General features: G+C 36.7%; 1 protein-coding gene across 7 annotated transcripts in view; it reads left to right on the top strand.

Annotated features, from left to right (window-relative positions):
• The window catches only part of LOC131435115 (lachesin-like), a 122,362-nt gene that overhangs the window by 94,767 nt on the left and 5,500 nt on the right, over positions 1 to 22,095 (top strand). For all 7 annotated transcript variants that reach the window (XM_058602659.1, XM_058602658.1, XM_058602652.1 and 4 more), the window contains one exon: positions 8,928 to 9,104. In XM_058602659.1, the coding sequence (XP_058458642.1) occupies positions 8,928 to 9,104 (177 nt within the window). The remainder of the gene's footprint in view (positions 1 to 8,927; positions 9,105 to 22,095) is intronic.

The following is a 22,095-nucleotide window of genomic DNA, read 5'->3' as shown; positions in this document are numbered from 1 at the left end:
AAATGAAACATGCTTCTACTCTCTAAATCTATGATTACCCACACGGCTTGAAGAACCTAAGAAGCTCTTCGAATGTTTATTTTACCCTAACAACATCTACGGCTGGTTTCTAGAAACTGGAGTGTAGAAAGAAGCGCACTTTTGATTTAATTTACATTTCAACGTTAAACGTCTCATCATTGCTGTCGAAGGGGAAGTTATATCAAAGAATCACATTTGTTACTTTGCCAATTCCGACCCAAATTCAACATTGACAGAAATTGATGAGCCATATTCAAGTGTGTGTTTATAGGATTTATAACTTTGCTCTCCATAAATTTATAAGCACGAGAAATGTAAATACATTGCACACTAAAATGATCAGTAATATAACATTCAACTTCATATTTGCTTCGTAGTGATAACAGTATTCTTCCCATGTGAAAACAATAGCGCGAGATGCCAGAATCACAATGTCACACTGATGAAAAATAGCAGAAAGTGGTTTGGCTAACATCCAAAAGCGTACTAAACCGCCCGCAGACCCAACGAAGCAGAGCAGTCAGAGCTTTCGTGCTTTTGAAATCCATTTGCTCGTAAGTCATCTCGGTAAGGTTGATACAAACCAGCATACTAGATTCTGCCATGTTTCGAGCTGCCCGGAGTTTTCGGCCACCATTTACTTCGTCGTAGCGCCACTGTTTGTAACAGTTTCGTAATTGCGGACGAAACCTTTTTATAGTTAATTATGTTATTTCGGCAAATGATTCTCTGCTCAATACAGTTGGCATTGGCTGAGTAGCAACTGTGAATAAACAAATTTGATCATTTTAACGTTCCGTAGAGCGTAAATAGCCTGTGCTGGATTCTCAGGACATCCAAATTCCTAATACCGCATTATTACAATGAGTTATTGAAACAGACTATTGTCGTTTTCGCTTGAGAAAACTAAAACTGAACCAGGGTAGTTTCACCAAACAACCACTTTTCACGAAACTGGGTTGGGTTCGCACTTAGCAACGGGGGTGTGAACGAACCTGATATAAGAATCAGATTCGAAACTGACTCGATTTTTAGTTCAATCACGTTGAAACTAGGTTCGAAACTGGCTTCAAACAAACAGGGAAAGTGCTCGTGTGTTTCGAACCGAAAATTACTCCAATTTCTTAGAAACGGTCAGAGCAATGTTCGCAATTTCAAATTTAAATGAAAAGTTTTATGTTTTCATAAGTTGATGACAAATTTATCCAGATTTGGCGCCCGGTTCCGGAAATACAGGGAAATCTATATATATATATATATATATATATATATATATATATATATATATATATATATATATATATATATATATATATATATATATATATATATATATATATATATATATATATATATATATATATATTAATAATAGCGAAAAAAGTGTGTGTTGCTAATGTTCTCTGGTATGCGTGGGCCGAACTTCAAATGATTTTTTTTGTTCGAAAGGTGACATTTATGCGGAGGTTTTAGGCTATAGTACATAAAGAAAATCCTTCGGGAAAATAGAGAGAAACTAGAAAATTGGTTCGTTTAGAATTGGAATTTTTCCATTCAATGCATGCTAGATCTCCAATGATTGTTTGGCGCGTATCGAGTTATGCAATGCTGCTGCCCGCTGGAGAGCAAAATATGAATACTAGATTATAAATAAAACCGTCTGGTGCCAAACGAGCTTATTTGTGCAAAAATTTCACTGAGCCTACTTGATTCACGTATTTCTTTATTTCGAATCACATGTTCAATTAAGTGAGGGCGCTAAGTGAACAGCATACAGGTCATTTTCCGATATATAAATTTTGGTTCAATACCGTGAAGTCAAATTATAAAACGACTATAACATAAGAAAGTGATTTTTTTTATCATTCGTTGTTTTCGTAAAATTCCAGAAATGTGAATTGTATCTTCTTGATAGATATAACTATTGCTTTCACAATGCAATGAGACAACAGGATCAGCACACCTCAGCTGCCACTTCAAATTAAGACCGTTAACTCAAACACCAAAACTGTTCGGCTTTCTACTTTTTGGAACGATTCCATTCGAATTAGAAGGATGTTTCATGTTTTTTCGGCTTAAATTTTTCATAAGCATTTCCCGTGCTATATCTTTAAAGGATTTTTTGAACGGGGTTTTGTGAAAATTTTTCTCGAAACTACCTCCAAATTTCGTCAATTACTTCAAATTGCAAGTTCGGTTATTGATTTAAGTCCAAACGTCTCCAAATATTCGAATTATATCAACCCAGAGTATTCCGAAATTTCAAATTATTTACATTTGAGTAACTATGAACAGTTTCGTCCAATGTACTCAAACCATCCCGTTTACTTCTGTTTTTAAATTACATCGATTGAACCGAGATTTGGGAACTCATCGACATGTTTTACCTATTCGAATGATTCACTCTCTTGCTCATAAACCGTCAAACTGATTTTGGTTGTATTTTGCTTGAATCATTTGGGACTTTTAAGAGCAGGAAAAAACTTTTTTAAAGTGCGAAGTGTACGTGTGTACCTGAATTGGGGAAAAATGTTGAGATCGAATCAAAAACAATTGTCAGATGATTCATTTTTACAGAACACTCTACCATTCTACTTCACTAATCTCGAGCAATCATGAGGGTCGTTCGATTATTCTAATTTAAGAGTATTCGAAATAATTTCCATCCAAAGATAATTTTTGAGCTGTGAGAAATTCACAGAGGCAGCTACAGGTACAGAAATAAAAGTAACAAGTACAGAAGCTGAATTCAGGAAAAAATAAAGAAGGTACAGGAACAAGTGCAGAAAGAACAAAACCAAGTACAGAAATGAGGGAAACAAGTACACCGAAACCTCCATTTACGAACTAAACGGGGGTTCGTAAAAAGAGGTAGTTCGTAAAAAAAGTTTACGTTATTTGGGATTTGGTTCGTAAAAAAAGTTTACGTTATTTGGGATTTGGTTCGTAAAAAAAGTTTACGTTATATGGAACTTACTTCGTAAAAAAAGTTTTGTGTGATTATTGTGGAAACCGCGCATCATATGTTTATTTTCGGAACGGATGTGAAGAGTAAGTGCAAGAAAATGATGTTTGGGCTCGTTTCAAAATCCAAGATGGCGGCTTCCGGTTTATTGAGATTGCCTAAAACCCCTAACAATATGGGTATCTTCGGAACGGAATTGATAAGTAGATGTCGAAAAACGATGTTTGAAGTGGTTCTGAAATCAAAGATGGCGACTTCCGGTTTGTTGATATTCTTTGAAAACCCTTACAATATGGATATTTTCGGAACGGAATTGATGAGTAGATGTCAGAAAACGATGTTTGAGGTAGTTTTGAAATTCAAGATGGCGACTTCCGGTTTGCTGATTTTCCTTGAAAACCCTTACAATATGGGTGTTTTCGGAACGGGGTTAATGAGTAGATATCAGAAAACGATGTTTGAGGGAGTTCTGAAATCCAAGATGGCGACTTCCAGTTTCTTGATATTTCTTGAAAACCCATACAATATTGGTATTTTCGGAATGGAATTGATGAGTAGATGTCAGAAAACAATGTTTGAGGTGATTTTTAAATCCAAGATGGCGACTTCCGGTTTTTTATATTCCTTGAAAACCCTTGCAATATGGATATTTTCGGAATGGGATTGATGAGTAGATGTCAGAAAACGATGTTTGAGGTAGTTTGGAAATTCAAGATGGCTACTTCCGGTTTGTTGATATTTCTTGAAAACCCTTACAATATGGGTATTTTCGAAACGGGGAATGAGTAGATATCAGAAAACGATGTTTGAGGTAGTTCTGAAATCCAAGATGGCGACTTTCGGTTTCTTGATATTTCTTGAAAACCCTTACAATATGGATATTTTCGGTACGGGATTGATGAGTAGATGTCAGAAAACAATGTTTGAGGAGATTCTTAAATCCAAGATGGCAACTTCCGGTTTTTTTTTTATATTCCTTGAAAACTTGCAATATGGATATTTTCGGAATGGGATTGATGAGTAGATGTCAGAAAACGATGTTCGAGATAGTTTTGAAATTCAAGATGGCTATTTCCGGTTTGTTGATATTTCTTGAAAACCCTTACAATATGGGTATTTTCGGAACGGGATTTATGAGTAGTTGTCAGAAAACGATGTTTGAGGTGGTTCTTAAATTTAAGATTGTAACTTCCGATTTGTTGTTATTCCTTGAAACCCCTTACAATATGGGTACTTTCGGAAAGAGATTTGAAAGTAGACGTCCGAAAATTATATTTAAGGTGGTTTTGAAATGCAAAACAGTGACTTCCGGTTTATTAGTATCGTTTGAAAGTTTTTGCCATTTTCCTTTAACTTGGTATTCCTTTAGCACACTATACCGTTCCGAAAATATCCATATTGTAAGGGGTTTCAAGGAATATTAACAAACCGGAAGTCGCCATCTTGGATTTCAGAACCACTTCAAGCATAATTTTCCGACATCTACTCATCAATTCAGTTCCGAGAATACCCATATTCCAACGGTTTTCAAGGAATATCAATCAACCGGAAGTCGCCATCTTGAATTTCAGAACCACTTCAAACATCATTTTCCGACATCTACTCATCAATTCTGTTCCGAAAATAGCCATATTGCAAGGGTTTTCAAGGAATATCAATCAACCGGAAGTCGCCATCTTGGATTTAACAACCACCTCAAACATCGTTTTCTGACATCTACTCATCAATTCCGTTCCGAAAATACCCATATTGTATGGGTTTTCAAGGAATATAAACAAACCGGAAGTCGCCATCTTCGATATCAGAACCACTTCAAACATCATTTTCCGACATCTACTCATCAATTCCGTTCCGAAAATACCCATATTGCAAGGGTTTTCAAGGAATATCGATAAACCGGAAGTCGACATCTAGGATTTCAGAACCACCTCAAAAATCATTTTCCGACATCTACTCATTAACCCCATTCCGAAAATACCCATATTGTATGGGTTTTCAAGGAATATCAACAAACAGTATGTCGCCATCTTGGATTTCAGAACCACTTCACACATCATTTTCCGACATCTACTCATCAATTCCGTTCCGAAAATACCCATATTGCAAGGGTTTTCGAGGAATATCAATCAACCGGAAGTCGCCATCTTGGATTTCCTAAATACCTCAAACATCATTTTCCGGAACCTACTCTTTAAATCAATTCCAGAAATACCCATATTGTAGTAGTTTCCATGGAGTCGGAAATCGCTTTCGATGAATGACAAAACCTCTTTTTACGAAGTAGGTTCGTAAAAAAAGTTTACGTTATTTGGGATTTAGTTCGTAAAAAAAAATTACTTTATTTGGGATTTGGTTCGTAAAAAGAGGTACGTTAAAAGAGGTAACGTATAAAAAGTGTTCGTAAACGGAGGTTTGGGTGTATAGGAAATACTGGCACAATTGAGTGCGGAAAAAGGTACAGAATGTGCAGATGGTACAGATATAAGTACAGAAGTTATAGGATCATATACAGAAAATACTGAAGCAGGTACAGAAAGTACAGGAACAAATTTTGAAACAAGCACAGAAATTATAGGAACAAACACACAAACTACAGAAACAAGCACACAAAGTACAAAATAAAGTGCAGAAAATAGAGGAACAAGTACAGAAAAAAGTTTAATAGTACAAGTACAGACAAAAGTTCAAAAGTTAATCGCAAATGTTGTCGAGACAACTATTTCTAATGGCAAATTAGAAAAAGAAAAGGTTTTCATTTCACGCATTCCAATGATGCCCACTGCTATGCCATTTCAATTTGAACGTCATGTTCTCGTCCGTTTAACTTTTCTATTACCGTCAATAAAAGTCTGGTAAATTGTACGCTGCCTGTTTGCGTTTCGGCAAACCATCGGTTTTATGTATTTTGTCCTGTTGTCGGTGATATAAAAAGGTTGGGGCCACTATCATAGAGCATTGATGATATTTTTCTTCAATAATCATTAAAATTGATAAGTAGTTTTGATTTTCTACATCTAATCTAATATTATTGCGCTACGAAGTGTGCAGGGGTCCGCTAGTAGTTTGTATAAAATTGCAACCTGTCATATAGAGCGAAAATGCAAAAAACGTAAAAATTCTTCTAAAATTGATTCAAAACAATTTCGATTTATAGTTTATGCTAGTTGCGGGCAGTGTTGGTGATTGCTGAAAATTTGACAGAAGCTGCTCGATTTTTATCTATATTGTATACAACATTTCTAATCCGGTAGAAGATGCTACAAGAATTCGAGTCTCTCAATGCATGAACCTCGAGAGAATTTTTCTACATTTCTTCGCTCCACTTCATATTCTGAGTATTTCATGGCCCTTAAAAAAAAATTCAGTCTGATAATGATCGCCGCTGTGTGGAATTTACCAAGAGAGAATCGGAAGTTGACAATTATCGCAGAAAATCGAATCGATGATTCGACTTGATGATTCTCATACTAGGTTGCAATATTTAAAAACCTTTGTGTGGAGCATTCACATACATTTTCATAGACACAAATTATACAAAGGTTATACGTACATAGTTAGAATAAGTGGCAATAGTAAAATGATTCTATCGCAATTATCCACTGCCCATACAGAATCGGATCGCGAAACGAGAATAAGCGACCATTTGTTGCTTCAGAAAGAATCCCCACAGCAGCGTGCTAGCCGTTGATTCTCAGACGGTTTACCGAGAGAAATTCGCTCTCGCACTAGTGTCTATTCTATGTTAAATGTACCATGCCGGTTTTTTTGTTGCGATGATTCCCGTTTCTTTTTGATGGCAATGATTCAATCGTGGAAGAGTTGCGAGTGAGCGTTCTTTGATACGATAAAAGCCATCCTTGGTTGCTGGCCAAACAAACCGATTTCTGCTATACCGGTTGCAGAAGTACCGGAAATAGTGGTCGAGAACTCAAAAACGGAACTGTCTTCATTTTCTCAGAAACAGCTGGGTCGATAGTTAGTTGTTATATGTTGGAGTCATGATCTGGATGGTTTCTTAGTATCCGTTGCATCGTCTTATACCCTCGAAATCGGTTGCGAACTTGAATGATAGAAGGAGATCACATTTTACAACGAATTCTAGGCCAAAAACTTTGATAGCGTCTTCGACAAAGTATTGAAGAAATGAAAACTTGTCAATCCAGAGCAAGAGGATTCCCGGTGTGAATTTGCTGAGATCAATATTTGGTACCAATCTTTGAGCATAAAAAATGACGCATTTTTACAGTTGATTTGATTTTATATGCATGCATTTTGAATTCTTTTTACACGTTGCAATATTTAATTTTACGTTACTGCGTTAAACGCTACACACTTAAAAAATGTTACATCTTTATAGATGCACATAAAAGGAGCGTCGCGATTTACTTACATTCACAATACAAAGCATTTAAAGATAAGTCATATCATTAACTTCACAGTTGTTTTAGCTGAAACTCACATCGATACAGACGCAAAATTTATGTTTACATGTTAGTAGATGTAATATTGTGTCATCACCGAAGAAATTACGGCATACTTGAATTTACGTCAAGCGTAAATTTCATTTTTTCTAAGAGTGTAGGTATGTTTGACTCTAATTTACCAGTTTCTTGTAAAATTCAGGCATTTGACGAAATATGATTTTATACATTGAATCATACATCTGCACCCGGTGAACGAACACAATTGGTTTACGCTGGGTATAAATAAATGATATAAAATACAATGATACAAACATGGATTTACTTTACTTGTAAATTTCATATTTTTTGTCGCGTAGAGTATGACTTTCAAATTTTTGTTAAATATTTTATCCCACTCATTCTATCTTATAGAACGGTACCAAACTAATATTCTGATCATCCGAAAGCCTTGGAGTTCCTGAAAAACTTACATGCATTTAAAATTAACACATTCAATTAAGTTATATAATTCAATGTGTTGCTAGTGATTTGAAAGTATTTTTCAAAGCACAGTTCGTTCTTTTTCAAAATGCTCTAATTTGTCTTACAAGCAGAGCTCGATTATTACTAACGGGTGCCGCTTTGCTATAAAATGTTTGTTTTGACTGATTAACATTTGATCAAAGTGATCGAAGTGCAAATATGGGAGGTCTAATTCATTTCAGTTATATAGTTTGCACTTATAAAATATATGCTTATTCGAAATCGGTTATTTCTTTCACCATAGTTGACGGAGGGGGACGAAGTACTTGATTTAACTATCCTAATTAGACAGGACAACTCGTTTTTTTGACGGTTAGTTTATTATCATCAACCAAGTAGTAAGGGATTTCACATGATCTGCTGTGTATTCCAAAACCAACAGTAAAATACTGCAAATTGATTTCAGCTCTGCTTTACGGTTAATAAAAAGTCTGAAATCTCAGACCAGATTAGATAACGGTTCGACACATGGTGCCATACGAAGGATTTTACGACAAAGAAAAACAGCGAATCTGTTGGGATGTGGTAGAAATTTGGATTTATGCGCCATAATCAGTTTATTGGCTGTATTTCGGTGAACGACTAAGCCGAATGTTATATTTGCTGGAATTGTGTTTTCTTGCATATCGCACATGCCGTTCCACTGCCAAAGAATCCTTGCAGTATATATCTATTTAGCATCCGGTTGTGAAAGATATCGAAATCCGAAATCCTGCGTATGTCGTATGTACAACTAGCACACGACACGATTGACTTTGAGAGGCAATCTGTGCTAACGGAATAATAATGGCATCACAACTGTAAAGGGCTGCCAACGGAAGGAGCCCGTCTGGCATGAACATCAATGTACATAGCGTAGTGTTGAAGTGAATGGATGAAATAGAGTCAGCTGGCGAATCGGTTCAGAAATTTGCATGTTTCATATTCATGTACATTTTCACTTATTCCCTATATTACCTTTTTTTCTAACTGTGTCTCATTCTATATCTCTTCAGAAGCCCGCGCTGAAATAGTCGGACCGCAAGTGAAGTATTTAACACCTGATTCGACGCTGAAATTGATATGCCGTGTCGTTCAAAGCACCGAGGCTTCCGCATTCATATTTTGGTACCACAATAATCGGATGATAAATTATGACATTGATAGAGGCATCAATGTTTCCACCGAGGCAGGTTAGTATGAATAAATCATGTACTTACATCTTCATTCACTCATGCACCCATATCTATTAAACAATAAAATTAGTAATGTTTTCGCGCTCAGCATAAATGATATCATCAAACTGATTAGATTAATCCATTAGGAATGGTGACTAATTGAGGTTTCGAGTAGATGACCGATCCATAAAAATATGTTATGTATTTTGTTGTTTTATATTTATATTTGAAGGCTCAAGGTTGGTAGTCCAAGTTAAAGTTGGTAAGGCACTGTTTCAATAAACCAGACTGTCATGGCTTGTGTTCACCATTTAATTCGAGACAAAATTCGGTAGAAAGTTTTGAATCCTCAATTTGACATAAGATTAATGTATGTTAAAACTAGAGTAGCTCAAGATTATTGATATTATGCAACTTGGTGTAGTTTTTAAAATATCGGAGACCAAGTTTATCTAAAAAAGATAGTCAAATGTTAAGTTGCAGAAAGCAAATCTCAGATATGATCCAATCTAGTTTTTGCCTTTTTCATATATTAAGGTTTTAAAATCACTGTGAAAACCAACTCGAATCTGTTCGGTTATTACGCAAAATCTCCGTGTAATTTCTGTGCACTTGTTTTTCTCGGAGATAGCTGAACTGTATTTCACTTTAACTTATAAAAATAAAAACAGTGCCTGAACGACATACTGAATAATAATTATCAAATCACAATAGTTTGGGTCCCGGCTCATTGCTCCATTCCAGGTAATGAAAGAGCCGATATTTTAGCCAAACGTGGTGCTATTGAGGGTGAAATTTATGAGAGATTTTCAACGAATTCTATAGTGCCAGCTAGCAAGCTTCTTGGGATAAAGGTGATATGGGTCGGTGGATGCACTCAATTATTAATAAAATATCGACAAAGGCATGGTTCAGGGGACTGGATGTGAGTAGGGACTTCATTCGTGTGATGTCCAGACTCATTTCCAATCACTACACGTTAGATACACATCTCCTTAGAATTGGACTTCCCGAAACTAATAATTGTGGAGTATCGTGATGTCAGATCTCAACTAATAAATTCCTTGCGTAAACAAGGTAGACCCAGTTCGCGACGTTTTTGTTTGTCGTGACCTTCCTTACATGAAACTTCTTTATGATTTCATTAAGTCTATTGGAGTTCCAATTCAAATTTTATTTCATGTTACACTTCTTTTTCTTACATGAGTTCAACCAATAGCCTTGGTGTTACATTCCTGCAGTGGAATTTGACCTTCTGTTTCAACAGACTTTGCCGTCGACTCAGAGTGTACAGAGCCAGTGCATGGCTGGTGCTACAATTCTACTGACACTACGAATCCTTCCAGGTCGGTGAACTGATACAAACAAACCTGAAATAGTTATAAGATCATGTACAAAATAAATGTATTTCATTTAATGTAATTTATAATAGCAAATCGCTTGATAAAAACAGTCTTTAGATAAACTTATAAACACCAACATACTAATATGATATTGGAAATGTATTAGGTGTAAAGTACTATGTATTGTGGATGCCACAGTTAAGAAAACCTTAGGTATATTCATTTAGGGGTTAGCCAAATTTTGTGCTAGGGCACATAACCGTTTTCATTATTTTTACGTTTCGTCTTTGACTCATCAGTGCAGAGCAGTTCAAATTGAACTGCTTAGTGCTAAACTCGGCAGTTCAATTTGAACCGCTAAGTAGACGTAAAGTTTCTGCTATTTACAGAACACTTTTTGTTTTGCAACGAAGTGCAATGTCTTTTCTGACGTGCCCAACGAAAACGTGTTTTCGACTATTTCTGGCCGATGCAGGTATGGTCATTTAGGGGTTAGCCAAATTTTGTGCTAGGGCACATAACCGTTTTCATTATTTTTACGTTTCGTCTTTGACTCATCAGTGCAGAGCAGTTCAAATTGAACTGCTTAGTGCTAAACTCGGCAGTTCAATTTGAACCGCTAAGCAGACGTAAAGTTTCTGCTATTTACAGAACACTTTTTGTTTTGCAACGAAGTGCAATGTCTTTTCTGACGTGCCCAACGAAAACGTGTTTTCGACTATTTCTGGCCGATGCAGGTATGGTCATTTAGGGGTTAGCCAAATTTTGTGCTAGGGCACATAACCGTTTTCATTATTTTTACGTTTCGTCTTTGACTCATCAGTGCAGAGCAGTTCAAATTGAACTGCTTAGTGCTAAACTCGGCAGTTCAATTTGAACCGCTAAGCAGACGTAAAGTTTCTGCTATTTACAGAACACTTTTTGTTTTGCAACGAAGTGCAATGTCTTTTCTGACGTGCCCAACGAAAACGTGTTTTCGACTATTTCTGGCCGATGCAGGTATGGTCATTTAGGGGTTAGCCAAATTTTGTGCTAGGGCACATAACCGTTTTCATTATTTTTACGTTTCGTCTTTGACTCATCAGTGCAGAGCAGTTCAGGTATATTGCAGAGCAGGCAGGTATATTGCCTATGAAATATTTATGAAAAAAAAACAATTTTCATAACAGTATGTATGTTAATGTTATTTAGTGTTTTCATTGACATTACTACATACATCACTGCATATACATCGCGAAGCTTGAAATCCCGATAGTAAATTTCAATTCATTAACATTCTTTAATTCTTTCGGTCGCATTTATCGTAAAACAGTTAAGATTTTTATCAAACATGTTTTACCAAAATCACACACCAGTAATAGACATTCGCAATTGTTTCGTTTCCATTATAAGCGTGTACGAAATAGGACAAGGCACGCATCGTTCGTGTTGTGTTTTTTTCTTCAGTGCTAGCACGTCCCGGGCGTACCGGTGTTGTAATGTCATTTTATATGGCAGTTTGAAACTATTAACATTCATCGCCCTGTAATTGCTAAACCAGAAGTCCAATCTGGATGAAATTTAAGTATGAGCTTTAAATTAAACCAAGATTTGTGAAAATCGGTTCAAGGATCGATGAGAAATCGAAGTGAGTTTTAATTGTGAAGTTTTTCTGCACTACTTTCGGTGTTTTCGAAACAGAAAAAGGGGAATCAGTAGCTCCAAATTAAATTTATATGCCAACAAACTAAAGTTCTGTAAACTCGTAAACTCGAAGCATTTATCAATCAGTTCTATAAGATTTGTACCTGTTTTTGACCAACGTTTGTGAAAAAATATTCAGGAAATTAAAAATTTTCCACTTGTCACGCTTTACTTACTTTGATGATAATTCATAAATTTGAGCTTTGATTGATTCTTCTTCCTTTCTCTTGTAGAAAGAATATTTAATCCCTGTAGAAACTGGCTTTCGTACAAAAGTCTGAAGGATTCATTTGTTTCTGCTGTAGAAGTCAATTTTATTCAGAAAAGTTTTTAGTTGTGGTTGTTCTCTCGGCGATTGCACTAAACGTGTTTTTTTTCAAGTGACAAATTGAAATTTCGATCACTGTAATTACGGAACTGTAAGTCGAATCTAAAAGAAAAAAATAATGAAACCATAAAATTATTCCTTTGAATCTAGACGTGTGACAATAGATTCAGCATTCTATGAGATGTCAAAGTGAGGTCCACTTTAGAGTTTTTGGTAATTATTTACGGTACTTCTGGGTCCGGGGTTCAGGAACCAAAACGGTTCGTATGCATCAATTTGACGAATAAATTTTTTTTGAGCCCAATTTTGAAGACTTTTTGGTATCGTCATCTTCCATGTCGATTTGAATTTCAAAAACTCATCACACTGTAATTTCACAATCAGAAATCGGAATCGGAATCGGAGAAAATTAATCAATATTTCTGGGGGCCATAAGCCTTTCAATTTGAATGTTTGCTTATGAAAATCATTTTTGCTTTTTTGGAGGAAATGCTTGAGCTCCTCTATTCCTGATACTTTTGGAATCGTAATTCGGAAACCGTTGTGGCCGAAGTCGTTCCGGGTTGGCGGTTCAATGCATAGGGCGCTGGTCTTACAAACCAGTTGTCGTATGTTCGAGCCCCGATCTGGAAGGATTCGTAGTGTCAGTAGAATCGTAGCACCAGCCATGCACTGGTTCTGTACACTCTGAATCGGCTGCGAAGTCTATTGAAACAGAAGGTCAAATTCCACTACAGGATTGTAATACCAATGCTTTGCTTTGTGGCCGAAGTAATTTAAATTCACCTATGGGATTATAAATCATTTTATTTGAATAAAAATTCTTGAAAATCATTGTAATCATCTTAGAGAAATCGTAGTGCGTTCCAAATAAAATATTTGGGTACCTTCCGGCATAGAAAACCGAATACCGGTATGACTGAAGAAGTTTATTTGGTCATTAAAATCAAAAACTATCAAAATCTGCTTTTGAGTGCGGTATATTCTCGTAGTACTATATTCATCAAATTGAAATACTTTGGTAATTTCTGTTCTGTTCTGTTCTGAAGTTCTTGTCCATCCAAAACCTCCTTGGAATATAGGCCTTGAGGTCTATCAATGAAATCGATTACATTTGTGAGTTTCTTTTTTGTGTTCCATACTCGTGGTATCACATTCAATTAGTTGAATCATTGTAATGAACTATGAGGTAGTGCTTGTTCATCCAAAAACTACTTGGAGTATAGGCCTTAAGATCTACCAGCGTAACCAAGAGAGCTATCACGATCGTATTACACGGTTCATGTTCGTGAAATCACATGCAAATCATTTGCTAATTGTGAATATTCTAGGTTATCCAAAAACTACCTGGAGTTTAGGCCTTAAGATCTACCAGCACAAAGAACTGCGTCAATGAACTTTTTGTCCTCGACCCATACTTATACAACATGCAATAAATAAGTCTATTGTGGATGAACTACAGCATTCAAAATCAATCTTCAGTTTAGACCGTAAGATCTACCAAAATAAAAAAGTGCGTGAATAAGCATAATCTTCACACTACATACTCGCGATTCACTGAAGTCCTTGGATGACTGAAAGTATCAGAATAGACAAGTAAGCAATATGGGGCTACATAACTATGAGGCAGCATTGAAAAACTACACAAAAGCTGCGGATTGTTTGTGTAGATCTTAAGATCTGTTTTTACTAAAGTTCTTGGATGACCGTGAACGTTCCTGGATCAAATCAAAATAGACAAGTAGGCACTATGTAGCTCCACGGTTATCACCAGTATTGAAAAATTATACATAAGTTGCAGATTGCTCATAAAGATCTAAAGTTTTGTTTTCACTGAAGTTCTTGGACTACTAAGAACATACCTGGAACAGCTATAAATAGACAAGTAAGTAATGTGTAGATCTAGAAATATGAACAACGAACAAAAAATATGCACTACCGTTGTAGTTCGTGCTGTGGCACAGTGTAGTCTCTAAGGACAATATTTCAAGTAATTCTTGGATCTTGGAATATCTCTTACGGATTCCCGTAGTCTCAAAATATACTCAGATGGTCCTAGATGATTTTGCGTATGAACATAGTTAGATTTTTTTGTGTTATTTACACTAAAATCGAATGGAAGTAAAAAAAAAACTCTTTTCACGCGGAAAATTTGAAAAAAATGCGATGTTTTACTTAATTTGCGCAAAAGTTAATATAAGCACCCCCGACTTTGCCCGTAAATTGAGGGTCCAGTGTACGTTTCTTTCGTAAGGCAATAAGCATTGGTTTTTCTTCGCCGTAGCATCCACCATACAAAGTGCTTAAAACCTATTATATTTCGAATGCAGGCACAACGGTTAGTTTTTGATAAAACATATTACTAAATATCATATTAGTATTTCGGTACTCACTAGTTAAAAACTACTCAAATGCACTGTTTTTATCGAACGATTTTTTATTATAAATTACATTGAAGAAAACAATTTATTTTTGTATGTACTGTATACAATCGATAATCGGATATATTAGAATATGGGATAATATTAGAACTGTCATTTAGTACACGAATTATGGAAATTTATACTAAGAAGAGCCCTTCCATGACATTTTTGGATTCAGTAGTGACATATACGGTAACTAAAACATCCCTTCCTACTTCTAATTCGATCTACATTCGGTCATGGTTGAGGAGATGAATCAACCTTACTTAGAGTTAAGAACGGAGTAGCAATCAGGGGAAGTCGCTCAAGGCCAATTAATAGAATTTTGAGCTAAGGTAAGCTGAAATAGACTGCCCATAGAGCAATTCCAGGAATGAGTAAATGAAAAAGTGACAAAATCAGAATCCACCTTCTGCGATTTGGATGAAATTTTGCACATGGCTTCAGTATGGCAAACCATAAGTTTTTGAACCGATGGAGGGGTCAATCCGACTCACGACTGATTTTTAAAAAGGACGTATTCACTTTTGCATTTCACAAAAATTGCCTTTTTAAATCGTTAAGTCAAAGTCTTGGCATTAAGCACGTCGTCATTATTAGTGATGAATCAGAATGTCTGAGAGAAGCAAATGCATGTAAGTATGTATGTATGTGTGAGCCACCATCAGTTCAAGGCATTACCAGTGTATGCGGGTATACTTACAGTAGATCCGAATTTTATTATCAGATAGCTTCCATATAACTGCTGTTAAGAAGGCCAAAATGGGGTTTGAGGACCCGGCGCCTTCCAGCAAGAACATCCGGCCATATAATAAAGAATTCCGCTATACCAGCTTCAGCCCGCCTGATGATTTGTTTGTTAGAAGGGTGCGTCTCACGCATTTCAGACCTTCAAGGAAGAACACTAAGCTTCCCCCACGAGACTGAGGTTGGCAATCCACTCCACCATCCAGTCATTCACTTGTAAGATACCCTGATGCACTTCCCGCCCTCCCCGTTGTCGATATAACAGAGCTTAATACAATATAATATAATATAATACATTACAATATAATATGGTATAATTTAATAAAACATAATACAATACAATATGATACAAATAATATTAATATTATATAACATAATGTACTATAATATAATATAATATAATATAATATAATATAATATAATGCAATGCAGTATATTCCCATACAACATATTATATCATAAAATAAAATGATTTAAGATGATAATATATGAAATAATATGCTATGATACAATATAACAGTTAATGTCACAGTGAAAGTTATGCTCTTCTTTCTTCGCAGTACTGCAGGAAATATAATAATAATAATAATAATAATAATAATAATAATAATAATAATAATAATAATAATAATAATAATAATAATAATAATAATAATAATAATAATAATAATAATAATAATAATATTAATAATAATAATAATAATAATAATAATAATAATAATAATAATAATGATAATAATAATAATAATAATAATAATAATAATAATAATAATAATAATAATAATAATAATAATAATATTCATATGAATAATACATGATGTAATAAACAACAGCATTATATATTGTAATATACTATGATAAAAATTTCACTAACGCAAAAGGCGATAGCACCCAGTCGACGCTGTTCTATTTATTGACTAAATGTCGTCATAGACACACGGGGAGGCATGAGATAGGAACTTGTGAGGACTTAGTTATCTCACCATTTGACGACCTTCATTCAAACTTTTAAAACTTTTCATAATGTGGTCCATAACGACGCTGACAATGACCAAAGCCTGTGTGGAAGGAAAAAAATATTTGTACGATACTCGTAGTATCTAGTGACTGCGAGAAGCAGCCGCGTCTTGATAAACAAATGCTTGAAACGATTACGATTAACGTTCTACCTGCAATATTAGGAAAACTGTCTTTGTTGGTAATCGCAAAAGCAGTTTTCTCCGTTACTGCTTGAAGAAAAAAAAACACTTTGTTTAGAAAAACGTACCAAACAAACTGATATTTCTCTTTTGAACTTTCAACGACAGCGAAGAGAACTGGTTTTGTGGTTTGCAACAATGGACATATTCCTAAGAATGTAAATTAACGCTTATGTTCCGGCTGACAGCAGATCTGCCACTTCATTTATACATTTTTGTCTTTCTCTATAGAAAGGTAATAGAATTGCTGGGGAAACCGACTTTTGATCCGAGTTCCGGTGACTCGTAGTATTATATACTAATCGACTCAGCTCGACGAGATCGGAAAAAGTGTGTATGTGGACCATTTTAAAGATATTCCTCTCCGCTCATTATGCTCGTGAAACCGATTTTGATTAACTTAAACTCGTTTGAAAGCTACTATTGGGTTCTCGAGATATGAAGACATGAGTGACGTGGCCGATAAAACGCATTTATTTTCTCTACGTTCTATTTTGTCCGAGATGGGTGAACCAATTATAACAAGCTTTGACACGTTTGAAAGCTACTATTGAATTGTGTATCAAGTTTAAAGATCAAGTGGCTGTCACATCTGACTCCGGAGATATATTGGTATAATTGAAACAACCGAAGCGCATATTGTGCTCCGCACAACTTTCCCGGAGATGATTTTAACAAACTTAGGCTCGTTTGAAAGCAACTATTAGGTAGTTCAAGTTTAAAGATCAAGCGAGACGTAACTGATAAAACGCAATTTTTCAGTCTGCAGAATAAACGAAGATGGCTTAACCGATTTTAACAAAATTTTGGCTCGTTTGAAAGCTTCTGTTGGGCCACCGATTAAGTTCAAAGATCAAATGGCTGTAACTTCTGGTCCTGGAGATATGATGGTATAAGTGACTTAACCGACAAAACGCGTTTGTTTTTTACCGCTTAATTTTCTTAGAGATGGCTTAACCGATTTCAACTAGCTTAGACTCATTTGAAAGCCATTGATCAAGTTCATAGATCAAATGTCTTTTGACTTCTGGCTGTCGCTTCCATTTCCGGAGGTATATTGATATAAGTGATGTACCAGACTAAACGCATTTTTGTCGTGAATACGACTTACTCTACTATGGGGTGCCTTTTCAAAATTTACCCTCTGAGAGAGTGATAAGTTTTTGATCGTGAATATCTCTTGTTGTATCTAACGAATCAACATAATTTTTGCTACATGCCTTCGGAAATATGATCACAATTTTATGATAAAATATTCAGTTGTTTGACATAATCTCAAATAATTCAAAATTAAATTTTTCTGAAATGTTTGGTATAAACGAGTATCAAAGATGATAATTCATGAAGCGCGTTTTTCTTCCTCGTATTTTTAAAGCTCACAGCTCAGTGATTTGTGAAAGGATTTATATAATCTAACTACCAATAGAATCGGAATTTTTCAACTTAAGCGTGTAATGAAAAAGCATTGAAGTATTTCAATAGTACACTATTGAAAACCCTGTCTCATTTGACCCATGTCAACACTAGCCAATCAGAACGCGTTCTGAGGAAGAGAACAAAATATCTGCTGCTGTTCAACAATTTGTTCGAAAAAAATGTTCCGAAAAGTGGTGAATATCGTAGTGAGTTCCTCAATTTGGTCCTTCTGAAAGGCAGGAATGAATCCCGTACAGCATCCGGATAGTTTCTTTCAATGAAATGCAAATCCGAAATGAAATATCGAAATTAAAATTCTATATGCTGCTATTTTTATAGCCGTTAGGACCGCCCATTAGTGAAAAAGCTACAAACGAAAACAGGTAAAAACAAGCCACTCAAAAAAAATTGGATCAGTTTGGATTCTATCGCCACTGCGAGCAGATGTATTTTGTGTTGCTTGCAAAGCTAGTTTCGCTTCCGACAAGAGCGATTACGTCACAGCTGCCAGTCATTTGCACTGGCGAAAAAACAACGGTGGAGAGCATTACACCAAATCAGCCGTTCTAATGGCTCTAAAAGTTTTCTAAGGACTATTAGGATTTGTTGTTCGCAAATCGAAAGGAAATATCCTCAAATTAGTGCAAATTTAGAACAGTTTGGTTAGATTTTTGCACTTTTCGCTGTGTGAAATTCACAGTAATCTAGATTAAGTGAAGCCTTCTTTGTTTTGCGAAAAATGTGGAAAAGGGGAATGCTTGCGTAATTCATACAATTGATCAACGAATTGATATTCGGAAGTGTGAAGGAACATGTCAGTTGTTTTCGTATTCACGACATCCAGTTATGTCTCTGACATTACCCACCCGCCTTTTTTCTCCGTTCAATATTCTCGGAGCTGTCTGAACCAATTTTAACAAACTTAGGCTCGTTTGAAAGCTGCTGCTGGCCTGTGAATCAAGTTTAAAGATGAAGTGGCTATCACTTCCGACTCCGGAGATAATCTGGTATAAGTGACGTAATTGACAAAACGGTTTTTATTTCTCTCTGCAGAATTTTCTCGAAGATGGGTGAATCGATTATAACAAACTTAAACTAGTCATTCCTTTCGTGACCGTCGTATCGATCGGATGGTAGTTTGCATTAGAGCAGCTGTGCGTTAATCCATTCTAATCCGTTTCAAGGTCATTTAATATCAGATCTTTTGTTCGTGAGCTTGTGCAGTAGATCAATACAGTATAAACAATAAATACCGTTAGACAGTGCCGGGTGCTATTGTGTTAAAACAATAAGAACAGTGAACCGACGTTTAGTGTGGTGCCGTGAACCGGTGCTGTGTGCATATTTATTCTCGGAGGTCGTTGTAACTAACGCTTGGCCTCAGCGGCCGAGTTGCTACGGATCATTAGCTAAGTATAATATTTTTTCCCTTCGTGTCCCTTTATCGTCTTATATTTTGACTCCCCCTATAATTTGCGCGGAACCTCAACCGCGCTATGGCAAGTCCATTAAATTCTCCCCTGCCCCCCGAAGATAAAATGGAAACAGATTTTAAATCTGCCCCAAATAGTAAGACTCACCGGGTTAAACAGTATCCCGAAGAGCCTTCACCCTCGGCCGGCCTTTATGTGGTTTATTTTCGGACCAAAGAGAAGAATAAACCGCTTAATATTTTGAAAATATCTAAAGACTTGGAGTCGAAATATACAACATTGAAATTTATTTCAAAAATTCGTCCCGATAAGCTCAGGGTCTCGTTGACCAGTCTGAAACATGCTAATGAGATCGCTCGAAACGATCACTTTACGCGGGACTACCGCGTTTATATACCAGCTCGCGAAGTCGAGATAGACGGAGTGATCACGGATCCAAGTCTGACATGCGAGGACATTCTCAAACATGGGGTCGGATGTTTTAAAGATCCCTTGCTTGAGAATGTCAAGATACTGGACTGCAAACGTTTGCATTCAGTATCGATCGCCGCGGATGGGACAAAGTCTTATCCCCACTCGGACTCGTATCGGGTGACCTTCTCCGGCTCGGCTTTGCCGAAATTCGTTCTCCTGGCCAGGGTTCGTCTACCTGTACGACTTTTCGTACCACGGGTAATGAATTGCACTAGTTGTCAACAACTAGGACACACAGCTTCCCATTGTGGAAATCGGCCCCGCTGCTCGAAGTGTGGAGAGAGTCATGCGGATGGCGTTTGCGACAGAGACATTGAAAAGTGTCTTTACTGTGGGGCGGCCCCGCATGACCTCACAGCATGTTCTGCGTATAAATTGCGTGGAGATCATTTGAAACGATCTCTCAAGCAACGATCAAACCGCTCGTTCGCAGAAATGCTGAAAATCGCCACACCACCTGAACAGAACCCCTACACCTGTTTGTCTGCGGACGATTGCGACTCTGACGATCCTCAAGAAGGTACATCTTCAACTGTCCCTCGTAGTTTTAGGAAGAGGAAAAATATATCATCTCCTAAACTCCCTAGAAAGGGTTCGAAGATATCTCTTGAAGGCCCTCCAAAAGTAACAGCAGAAGGAAGTGTTGGTAAAAAAAACGAAAAGAAGAAGCCAAAAGCTCCTAGTTCCGGAGACTTGAAATCGGAGAAAGAATATCCAACACTTCCGGGGACACCCAAAACCCCGAAAGTCCCCAAGGAACCAGAAAACACATCAAGTGCTGGACTTGTAAAATTCAGTGACATTGTGGACTTTATATTTTCCGTCTTCAACATTTCTGACCCCCTAAAAGGTATTTTGATGACTTTCCTGCCAAAAGTTAAAATGTTTTTGATGCAGCTGACTGCAAAATGGCCCCTCCTCTCAGCAATCGTTTCCTTCGATGGCTAATTTTTCGAACGAGGTCAAGGATTCGATCACTGTTTTACAGTGGAACTGTAGAAGTATCATCCCGAAAATAGATCCTTTTAAATACTTAGTGAATAATCTGAAATGTGACGCATTTGCATTGTGCGAAACTTGGTTAACTTCTGATGTATCACTAAACTTCCACGATTTTAACATTATTCGCCTGGATCGAGATAATCCCTACGGAGGAGTACTTTTGGGGATCAAAAAGTGCTATTCCTTCTTTCGAATTAACCTCCCCTCGATATCAGGTATTGAAGTTGTCGCATGTCATGTCACAATTAAAGGCAAGGACCTTTGTATTGCTTCCATCTATATTCCCCCTAGAGCCTCAGTTGGGTACCACTGGCTCAGCAGTATCATGCAACTTCTTCCCGCACCGACGTTAGTTTTAGGAGACTTTAACTCTCACGGTGCGGGATGGGGTTGTCTTCATGATGATAACAGATCAGCTATGATCCATGATATTTGCGACAACTTCAATATGACAATCTTGAATACGGGAGAAATGACACGAATTCCCGCACCACCAGCAAGACCAAGTGCGCTGGACTTATCCCTCTGCTCGACTTCGCTACGGTTGGATTGCACGTGGAAGGTAATCCCTGATCCCCACGGTAGCGATCATCTGCCTATCGTAATTTCAATCGCCAGCGGATTAAGACCATCGGAAACAATCAATGTTTTGTATGACCTCACACGAAATATTGATTGGAAATGCTACGCAATATCGATATCTGAGAAACTAGAAACAACACAAGAACTTCCTCCGGAGGAAGAGTATACGTTTATGGCTGGCTTGATTCTCGACACTGCGATTCAAGCTCAGACGAAACGTATACCCGGCGCGAATACTAACATTCGTCCTCCCAACCCGTGGTGGGACAAAGAGTGCTCATCACTGAACGCGGAAAGATCTTTAGCATTCAAAAAGTTCAGAAAATATGGAACACCTGATAATTATAGAAATTACGCAGCGCTAGATAAGCAAATG

The sequence above is a fragment of the Malaya genurostris genome, chromosome 3 (assembly GCF_030247185.1).
Source record: "Malaya genurostris strain Urasoe2022 chromosome 3, Malgen_1.1, whole genome shotgun sequence".
Taxonomy (NCBI): Eukaryota; Metazoa; Arthropoda; class Insecta; order Diptera; family Culicidae; genus Malaya; species Malaya genurostris.
Note: the sequence above shows the minus strand (reverse complement) of the source record. Positions and strands in the feature narration are given on the sequence as shown.